Source organism: Herpailurus yagouaroundi, unplaced genomic scaffold (genome assembly GCF_014898765.1).
Source record: "Herpailurus yagouaroundi ecotype Mexico unplaced genomic scaffold, PumYag 100, whole genome shotgun sequence".
Classification (NCBI taxonomy): Eukaryota; Metazoa; Chordata; class Mammalia; order Carnivora; family Felidae; genus Herpailurus; species Herpailurus yagouaroundi.
In genome coordinates this window covers 6,318,324-6,329,422 of record NW_024412391.1, presented here as the reverse complement: position 1 = coordinate 6,329,422, position 11,099 = coordinate 6,318,324, and the positions used below count along the sequence as shown (strand labels likewise).

Below are 11,099 nucleotides of genomic sequence, written 5' to 3'. Positions count from 1 at the left end.
CACCTGCATCTGGGTGGTCATTATGTCATGGGTGTTTGGGTTCCTTTTTCAAATCTGGCCAGTTTATGCCACATTTCAGCTTACCTTCTGCAAATCAAATGTGGTGAACAATTTCTTCTGTGACCGAGGGCAATTGCTCAAACTGTCCTGCAACAATACCCTTTTTATAGAGTTCATCCTGTTCTTAATGGCTGTTTTTGTTCTTTTTGGTTCTCTTATCCCTACAATCATCTCGTACAGCTATATCATCTCCACAATCCTCAGGATCCCCTCAGCCTCTGGCCGGAGGAAAGCCTTCTCTACATGTGCCTCTCACTTCACATGTGTCGTGATTGGGTACGGCAGTTGCTTGTTCCTCTATGTGAAACCCAAGCAAACCCAAGCAGCTGATTACAATAGGGTGGTGTCCTTGATGGTTTCAGTAGTTACTCCTTTCCTCAATCCCTTCATCTTCACCCTCCGAAATGACAAAGTCATAGAAGCCCTTCGGGACGGAGCAAAGCACTGGTGTCAACTATTCAGGAATTAGTCTTGTCTTAATTATTATGGAGTTTATAATGCTCTGAAAAAACATACTCCTCTTTGATCTGCATCATAACCATCATCAAATATTCTTTTGTACAACAAAAGCCTTTTAAGTTATGGCCATGGTTTTTAACATGGTTGTTTGTTATTAAAAATTCACTTCTTTTTAAACATATATCTATACACGTATACATATGTGTGTGTGTGTATATATATATATATATAGTTATAGATATACATGTACATACTGTTCTCAAAATATGATACATTTCACAATAAAAGTTAAAAATTAAATGTAAAAATAATACATGTATGTGTGATATTTGTATTTCTGAACAGGAAAAGCTAGGAAAAATATTCCCCAACTGCAAAATGGAATGACTACTCATTTCTAGGTTGCTGATTCATCTCTTCATGTAAAATGTCCTGTGGTTTAGGTTCTCTGGCCATGTAAGCTCCCTACTCCTTCCCTGACTCAAACATATTCTCTCTCTCTCAACAGATACAACAAGACTATTTTTTCACTTCTATAAATGTGACATTTCTAATTTCAATGATAGATATGAAGACCTAAGACACTGCCCTCAATCACCTGGGGATCTTGTTGAAATGCGCATTATAATTCAGAGGTCTAGACTAAAGCTGGAGAGTCTACATTTCTAATCAGCTTCAGCTGATGTTGATGCTGTTGGGGGTGAGGGTGAGGGACGAATTACCTCTGCTCTTGGTTTCCTGTTCCAAAGTCTGTTGCCTTAGTACTTCTCTGCATATTTTCTTGGCTGGCATAATTCCACAATTCTGGACACCATTACAATCCCAGGAATGGTTGTTTTTTTAAAAGACACATCTCTAATTGGTGGGCTTCCTCAGGGTGTGGGAGGAAGAGCTAGATAAGGTGGTATTCTCTCACCTGAAAGCACCCACATCATGGTGCCTGCTGCCCAAAGGATGTGGGACAACAGAGCTGCTGTGACAAGGGAGAGCTGGCCCCGCGGGGTCCCTGGGCTCTGGAGGAGTGTAGAGAGGGCAGAGGAAGAGGCAGCCTCTGGCCCCTCTCACATTCCTCAGTCCTTTTGAGGTTCATGTTACCTGGCCCCTGATTCCTATCCCCTTCAATTGTTCATCCTCTCTTGCCCACTTTCTTTCCTGATTCTTCTTTGTAGCTCTCTTTCTGTGGCTCCAGTTCCCCATTTCACTTCTGCATTCCTCGTCTCCTTTCCCCCTCATGGACCAAGCTTAGCGTGCTGTCATCCAGCTTCCCACAAGGCAGCCCTTGCGCCTCTGTGCCAGCACATCAACCTCACTCACTCTTCCCCTAGTCAGCCCCTCTTTGGTTCCAATCAGTGATTCCCTTTCTGATGTCATAAGCACACATTTTATCCACTATGGCATTTTTGTAATAACAAAATATTGATAACCAAATGGATATCAGTAGGTGACTGGTTAAATAAATTGTTTCACTCATACAATGAAATACTATGCAGCCATAAAAAGAATAAAAAAACCTATTTCTGCAATGATTAGAAATGATCCCCAGGCTGTATTGTTAAGTGAGAAAAGCAAAGCACATGGAACTTAGTATTCACTTTTGGGTAAGAAAGAAGTAGAAATAATTTTCATATAATAGCATTCATATTTGCTTGTGGACCACATTGTAAGAAATTAAGAAGTAATTACTTGTAGAACTATGGACAGATAGAATGGGAAAAGAATGAGACTTTTCGCTGTTTGCCTTTTTTTTTTTTAATTTTTTTTCAACGTTTATTTATTTTTGGGACAGAGAGAGACAGAGCGTGAACGGGGGAGGGGCAGAGAGAGAGGGAGACACAGAATCGGAAACAGGCTCCAGGCTCTGAGCCATCAGCCCAGAGTCCGACGCGGGGCTCGAACTCACAGACCGTGAGATCATGACCTGGCTGAAGTCGGACGCTTAACCGACTGCGCCACCCAGGCGCCCCTCACTGTTTGCCTTCTAATATTCTCTCTGTTTTTTTTTTTTTTTTGTAACCATGTGTAGGTATTGCCTATAAAAATAAAATAATAAATTTCATTTATGTACTTTAAGGGATGTAGTAATTCAATCTTACCTTTTTATTTATTCAAATATTTATTTATTTTTCTCTTAATCAGGAGCACCTGCTTATTTATATGAATACATTTCTCTAACTGGAAGATATTTGGTAAGTGGAGCTTCTGTTAAATTAAAATATTTTGGAAAGTATTCCTGGAGCATAACATAGAAGCCAGGAGCTCAAGAAGAATATCAAGAGAAGGAGGCCTGTGTAGAAGTGACTATATGCTTTCTTGAACTTGGGGTCTCGGTTAGTGTGTCTGATAGGGAAGAAATAGCACTCTCAGCAGAAGAGAAGAGGCTGTTCCATTCTAAAGAATCTTGCTCTGTCACACAGTACTTATTTATTTGTATACTAGGTAATTAGAACTAGAGAGAACTATCCATCTAGAGCTCCATACTCCAAAGCAGTATAGCACTGAAGTTAAATACTCGAGAAGCCCAGTGCCTAAACTCCCTATCCCCAACTTTTCAGGCCATAATTTTCTGCTATACTGAATACTTCTCCCTACTTCCCAAAATGGATCACAGAAATGCTTGATGTATATGTATGATGTGAACAATAATAATGATATTAACAACCAATACTTCATATTATGCATGTCAGGAACGCTTTTCACATTTAGCCCTAAGGATTCCCTGTTGATTTCACCAAAAAGGGACCTACTTGGCATCCAAGTCCATGCATGGACAGCCCAGAAATTGTGGGGAGTTACTCCCGATTGGATGTAATATGACCAATGAAAGTAGACACCAGTAGATAATTTTCCCCTTTTCCCCTCTGAGGGATAGTTATGAAACAGAGTTTATACATATCCTAAGGTGTGAGTAGTACCAAAGATCACACAATTAGTTGCACTTAGGGGCAGGAAGCTTGATAAAGCATCCTTTTATTGGTTTTACAGTGTTCCATGGTTCATATCTTTTGTCATTCATGCCTGCCCTCATGGACTGTATTCCCCAACGAATAGCCGGTAAGTCCTTGGCCTCCTGAGGAAACCAAGCTAAGAAATGCTGCTTAAGTGTCACTCTTTAATTTTTACTACTAAACAACTCATTTAAATCATATAAGAACTCCCTAGGGTAACTACTATTATTACTCAAGGAGCTCTGGCACAGAGACAATAAGTGACTCACCCAAAGTCACATTGTTAGTATGCAAAGGCCTCGGATCCAAACCTAGGCAGTCTGGCTCTGGTTTATTCTCTTAACCACTATGCTAGATAGCCTACAGTGCTACATCATGAAATGCTAATTGTTTATCTTTATCTGAGCTACTTGTTATTTATTCTTATATCAGTCAGGATAGTCTAGGTTATGTTGTGGTAAAAGTAGTCTCAAGATCCCTGTATCCCACAACAACAAGTGCTTGTTTTTGTTCCCATTATTTGTCTGCTATGGGTCAGTTGCTCCTCTGCTCCCTATCATCTTTATTTTAGTTAAGGCTAATGGGGCAGTCTCTAACTGGGACTTGGCTGGTCTTGAGATAGTGGGAAAAGAGTATGGCAAATCATGGTCAGATTCACCAAAGTAAGGGACCAGGCCAAACCTGCTGTCAGTGTTAATGCCTAATTTCAACCTAGAATATAAAATTTTATATATATATATACACATATATATATATATGTATATGTATATATATGTATATGTATGTGTATATATATATATATGTATATATGAAAAAATTAACTTTATATGTTGTAATTTTCTTGGATTGTTATAGTCTGTTTCTTCCATAACCTAGATACATACTTATACACAGTGTAAAGAAGGGAAAAACTCATATGATATTTGTCTTTCTCTGACTTATTTTGCTTAGCATATTACTCTAGTTCCATCCATGTTACTCTAAATGGCAAGATTTCATTCTTCTTGATTGCTGAGTAGTATTCCATTGTATATATATATGCCACACCTTTATTCATTCTTTAGTCAATGGACATTTGGGCTCTTTCCATAATTTGGCTATTGTTGTTAGTGCTGCTATAAACATTGGGGTGCGTGTGCCCCTTTGAATCAGCATTTTTGTATCCTTTGGATAAATACCTAGTAGTGCAATTGCTGGGCGATAGGGTAGTTCTATTTTTAATTTTTTTGTGGAACCTCCATACTGTTTTCTAGAGTGGCTGTACCAGTTTGCATTACCACCAACTGTGCAAGAGGGTTCCCCTTTCTCTGCATCCTCTCTAACATCTGTTCTTGCCTGAGTTGTTAATTTTAGCCATTCTGACAGGTGTGAGGTGGTATCTAACTGGGGTTTTGATTTGTCTTTTTCTGATGATGAGTGATGTTGAGCATCTTTTCATGTGTCTGTTAGCCATCTGGTTGTCTTCTTTGGAAAAGTGTCTATGTCTTCTACCCATTTCTTCACTGGATTGTTTGGTTTTTGGGTGTTGGGTTTGATAAGTACTTTATAGATTTTTGGATACTAACCCTTTAACAGATATGTCATTTGCAAATAATCTTCTCCCATTCTGTCAGCCTTTTAGTTTTGTTAATTGTTTCCTTCTCTGTGCAGAAGATTTTTATCTTAATGAGGTCCCAATAGTTCAGTTTTCCTTTTGTTTCCCTTGCCTCTGGGATATGTCTAGTAGGAAGTTGCTGCAGCCAAGGTCAAAGAGGTTGTTCTGTCTTCTCCTCTAGAATTTTTTTAAGTTTAATTAATTTATTTTGAGAGAGAGAGAGAGAGAGAGAGAGAGAGAGAAAACAAGTGGTGGAGGGGCAGAGAGAGAGAGAGAGAGAGAGAGGATCCCAAGCAGGCTCCACACTGTCAGCACAGAGCCCGATATGGCGCTTGAACTAATGAACCATGATGACCTGAGCTGAAATCAAGAGTTGGACGCTTAATTGACTGAGCCACCCAGGCACCCTTCTCCTCTAGGATTTTGATGTTTTCTTGTCTCGCATTTAGGTCTTTCCTCCATTTTGAGTTGATTTTTGTATATGGTGTAAGAAAGTGGTCCAGGTTCATTCTTCTGCATGTCACTGTCCCGTTTTGTCAACACCATTTGCTGAATATCTTTTTTCCATTAGATATTCTTTCTCGATTTGTTGAAGATTGGTTGACCATACATTTGTAGGTCAATTTCTGGGTTCTCTATTCTGTACCGTTGATCTATGTGTCTATTTTTGTGCCAGTGCCATACTGTCTTGATGATTATAGCTTTGTGATACAGCTTGAAGTCCGGGATTGTGATGCTTCCAGATTTTTGTTTTCAACATTACTTTGGCTATTTGGGGTCTTTTCTGGTTCCATACAAATTTTAGAATTGTTTGTTCTAGCTCTGTGAAGAACGCTGGTGTTATTTTGATAGGGATTTCATTGAATATGGAGATTGCTTTGGGTGGTACCAACATTTTAACAATATTTGTTTTTCCAGTCCATGTGCAGGCTTTATTTTTGAGGTGATCATTGCAAATATCTGTGAATATACCAAAAAGCATTTAATTGTGCAGTTTAAATGGGTGACTTTTGTGCTATGTGAATTATATCTCAATAAACTTGTTAAAAATAGTATGTTAGATTGTGAAAAAGTTTTATGAAGAAAAGTGAAATAGGACTGTTTGGGACCATCTATTAAGGGAGTCTTGAAATTTTAAGTAGGGTTGTCAGGGAAAGCTTGAGAGAATGAAGTACAAAGCCCTTTGGATGCCCATTACAGAACACCCCAGGCATAGTGAACAACAAATGGAGAGATCCTTGGGCAAGCATAGGTAAAGATGCCGGAATGGAGCAAGTATAGGGAGTGTAAGAGCAAATTCAGTCAGAGAAGTAATCAGGATTTAGATCATACAGAGCCTTGTAAGCTTTTAAAAGACTTTTGCCGGGGCGCCTGGGTGGTGCAGTCGGTTAAGCGGCCGACTTCAGCCAGGTCACGATCTCGCGGTCCGTGAGTTCGAGCCCCGCGTCGGGCTCTGGGCTGACGGCTCGGAGCCTGGAGCCTGTTTCCGATTCTGTGTCTCCCTCTCTCTCTCTCTGCCCCTCCCCCGTTCATGCTCTGTCTCTCTCTGTCCCCCCAAAAAATAAATAAACGTTAAAAAAAAATTTAATAAAAAAAATAAAAGACTTTTGCCTTTTCGAGGAGTGAGTTGGAAAGTATTGCAAGTTGTTGAAAAAGAGTGACAGAATCTGTTCAATGTTTTAATGAGATTATTCTGACTGCTATGTAGACAGTTGATTAAAGGCCAGTAAGAGAGAAGGAGGGAGACCACTTAGGAGATTATATCAGTTAGCTTCTGCTATATAAGAGCTAAGCATAAAACTCCAGGGGCATACAACAATAAACTTTTATTTTTATGCATTAGGGCTTCAGCCTATCTAGGCCAGGCTCAGCTGGTGGTTCTGCTAATCTCAGGTCAGCTTGTGTGTGAGTCTAAGGGTTGGATGGCAGGTGGCTGGTCTAGGCTGGGTTCTCACTGATGTTTCAACTGGGGTGTCTCTCCTCTTCTTCTTAGCACCAGCAGGCTTACCTGAGCACTTCTTCCTCTGATAGTGGCAGGACACAAGAAAACACAGATGGAAATACTAAAGGCCTCCTAAGGCCTGGGCTGAGAACTGGCACACTGAAGTTTCGGTCTCATTCTGTTGATCAAAGCCAGTTACATGGAAGAATCCAGAATCAATGTATGGAGAAGTGCATCACTTGAGGAAATTAGGACAGAAAGGGGTTGACCAAGACAGCCATAGTGTTTCTCTTGCCTCTCTGAACTTTAGATAGGCTTCTTCCTGACTCCAGACCCTTGCCATCCCTATTCTTAGATTATTTACTTTAGAGCACTTATAATTGTAAATTATTTTTCTTCACCCTTTACAGACTCAGGAGCAGCTCAATGTGCTTACCCCATTGATCAATCTCTCCATTAAGGTAGTTCAGTACTTTTCTGGTAGCACATCTCAGGGCTTAAAAACTCTCCCATTCTTTGTTTTAGTGGAGTTGAATTCAGGCTGAGTTCTGGCCCCCCTCTCCTATTTCAGTAACCTTGAATAAAGTCTTCTAGGCCTGTTTAACTTTGTCTGGGGGAAATTTTTGCTTTGATGGGTGAAAAGTGAATATTTTTAATAGTCTAATTTACCACAAAGACTGTTACAATGATGTAACCTAGAGATGATGAGCACCAGGATCAGAATGAAAGCAGTGAAGGAGTGGACTGGTCTGTTTTTAAATACAGTTGATCCTTGGGCAACATGGGTTTGAACTGCCTGAGCTCCCTTATGCATGGATTTTTTTTCAATAAATATACATAATGTACTGTAAATGTATTTTCTCTTTCTTATGATTTTCTTAATCATATTTTCTTTTCTTTAGCATAGTTTGTTGTGAGAATACAGTATATAATACATATAACATATGAAATATCTGTTAATCAGCGTTCATGTTATTGGTAAGGCTTCTGGTCATTAGGAGCTAAGTTTTTGGGGAGTCAAAAGTTATATGTGGATTTTTGACTATGTGACTGTGTGAGGGGTTGGTGTCCCAAACCCCAAATTGTTCAAGGATTCACTGTATGTATATTTTTATCTCTCTCCCTAACATATATCTATTTAATCCATATTTTCCTAGTGGCAATAGGATTTGTTTTCATATGATATGTAAAAAACCAGTGCGTTAATGATTATATATTTTCTGGAAATATTTAACTGGAGAATATCAGGAGTCCAGTTATGAACAAAGTAAGCTTGAGATGTCTGCTGTTAAATATCTAAGAATATGTTGAGGAGGCAGTTAAATATAAAACCCTGGAGTCCAGGGCAGTTCAAGTTGGATATAGAAATGTGAGTCAAGTGAGTGTAGGTGGTATTTAAATCTATGAGAATAGTTGAGTGACCAAAGGAAGCCTATAGATACAAAAGAAAAAAAATAATGCAAATGACAAGGCTCTGAGTTTTTATGATTAGAGACAAGCAAATAGATAGGAATCAACAAAGGAGACGGGGGACTAGTGGCCACACAACTAGACACAAACCAGGGGAGGATGGTGTCTCAAAAGCTCAGTGGAGGATGTTTTTTAAGGAGTTGATGAAGAATGTCGCATGGTCCTTGGAGATCAAGTAAAGTGACACCTAAGAATTGACCACTAGACTTAGCTATTTGGAGGTCATTGATGACTTTGATTGACATTGTGATGACCTCACAAGCGAAATTCTTGTGAAACACTTTCTCTATCACTCTGAAACTCAGGGAACATCAAAGTGTTTTATATCCTCAACTTCTGAATGTTTCACTGATCCTCATGCTTTATTTGAAACATACATCCTCTAAGGACGCCCACAGCTCCTCTGATGTCATGATTTTTTTTCACTCCTCTGAGCCTGGATGTGGGTTAGGTGTCTTTCTTATTTATTATTACCTTCTTATAACCACTATGCATTTCCCCCACCCTTGGCTTTAAGTTTTGCCTAGCTTTGAAGCTGTTGTTCTACCAGCCATTTTTTCCCTGCTAGTTGCAGTCATCTGCAAACCTTTGGGCCATGTTAGCTAATTTTTTAAAAAGATTTTGATATCTAGCTCACCATCATTTTCTATATTTCTACTGTTGTCTAACTAATTCTGGTTCCCAAAGACTTCTGGCCTCATCACCTAATACTCTCTTTCTCATTCATTGTGTTACAAACATAGTAGCCTCCTTGGTATTTCTTGAATCCACTGAGAACAGTCTTGTCCCAGGACCAGGTGGAATTACCCAAGATGTTTGTATGAAGCAGTTTCTCACTTGCCAGAAATTACTTCTTCAAAGTCACCTCAAGGAAGCTTCCTCTAAACACTAAATGAAAAATAACAAACCTACACCTACACTCTAACAGTCCTTGTCCCCCTATAATTCTGCATTTTATTCATAATACTTATTACCACCTAATACACATTAATTAATTTATTTATTGTTGGTATCATCCCACTAGATTATATGCTTTGTGAGGATAGATACTTTGTTTTATTTTCTGCTGTATCCTTGGTACCTTAAAATAGTGCTTGGCACTAAGTTGTTTTTTTTAAATTTTATTTTTTATTTTCTAAAATTTACATCCAAATTAGTTAGCATATAGTAAACAATGATTTCAGGAGTAGATTCCTTAATGCCCCTTACCCATTTAGCCCATCCCCCCCCCTCCCACAACCCCTCCAGCAACCCTCAGTTTGTTCTCCATATTTATGAGTCTCTTCTGTTTTGTCCCCCTCCCTGTTTTTATATTATTTTTGTTTCTCATCGTTTATGTTCATCTGTTTTGTCTCTTAAAGTCCTCATATGAGTGAAGTCATATGATTTTTGTCTTTCTCTGACTGACTAATTTCACTTAGCATAATACACTCCAATTCCATCCACGTAGTTGCAAATGGCAAGATTTCATTCTTTTTGATTGCTGAGTAATACATCCCACTCATTATATGCTTTGTGAGGACAGGTACTTTGTTTTATTTTCTGCTGTATCCTTAGTACCTTAAAACAGTGCTTGGCACTAAGTTTTTGAGAGATTAGGTAATTTCTCCAAGGCTTCCCAAATAGTAAATGAACAGAACAAAGATTCTACCAATAGATATCTAATTTAAGATGTATGTTTTTAACTAGTACATTCTACATCATTTTGGCAGTATCATGGTAATACAGGATTAGTTACAGCTAAATGATTCAGTATTAATCAGAGACCATCATACAGGAGTGAGAGGAAGGATGCTGAGCATTATCTGTCTGTAGCTTCAGGGCTTTGGAACAGAGAAGCAAAGCTCCAGGCAAGATGGTAGATAAAAGGGTAAGGGTCAGAGTGAATTATTCTAGAGTAAGTGCGTTACACTTCAGGAGAAGCAACTGGTGGCATGCTTAGTTTACTCAAAGCCACAAGATAAATCATGTCACATTATCCTTAAGTATCAATTTTATTGATGGTAAGTAAACATTGTACATATTAAAGCAAATCTATCTTCTTCAATTTCTTGCATAAGCTTTCTATAATTTTTAGTATACAGATCTTTTACCTCTTTGGTCAGGCTTATTCCTAGGTATTTTATGGTTTTCAGTGCAATTATAAATGGGATTGATTCCTTTATTTCTCTTTCTGCTGCTTCATTATTGGTGTATAGAAATGCAACCAATTTGTGTACATTGATTTTATATCCTGTGACTTCCGAGGTTCTAGCCGTTTTTTGGTGGAGTCTTTCAGGTTTTCCACGAAATGGAAAAACATTCCATGCTCATGGATTAGAAGAACAAATATTTTTAAATTGTTGATACTACCCAAAACAATCTACACATTCAGTGCAATCCCTATCAACATAACACTAGCATTTTTCACAGAGCTAGAACAAACAATTCTAAAATTTGTATGGAACCAGAAAAGACCCCCAAAAGCCAAAGTAATGTTGAAAAAGAAAACCAAACCTGGAGGCATCACAATCTCAGACTTCAAGCTGTATTACAAAGCTGTAATCATCAAGAAAGTATGGTGTTGGCACAAGAACAGACACATATAGATCAATAGAACAAAATAGAGAACCCAGAAATGAACCCACAA

The 11,099-nt window shown here is 38.6% G+C and overlaps 2 protein-coding genes across 2 annotated transcripts in view; both read left to right on the top strand.

The window, feature by feature from the left end:
* LOC121028225 (olfactory receptor 9A4) overlaps positions 1 to 529 on the top strand; it is a 21,010-nt gene extending 20,481 nt beyond the window's left edge. The window contains exon 2 of the mRNA XM_040471753.1: positions 1 to 529. Within this exon, the coding sequence (XP_040327687.1) occupies positions 1 to 529 (529 nt within the window).
* The window catches only part of LOC121028226 (probable inactive serine protease 58), an 86,111-nt gene extending 82,499 nt beyond the window's left edge, over positions 1 to 3,612 (top strand). Inside the window, exons 6-7 of the transcript XR_005789128.1 lie at positions 2,656 to 2,705; positions 3,502 to 3,612. The gene's annotated coding sequence lies outside the window, so the exon portion shown is untranslated. The remainder of the gene's footprint in view (positions 1 to 2,655; positions 2,706 to 3,501) is intronic.
* The last annotated feature ends 7,487 nt before the right edge of the window (positions 3,613 to 11,099 follow it).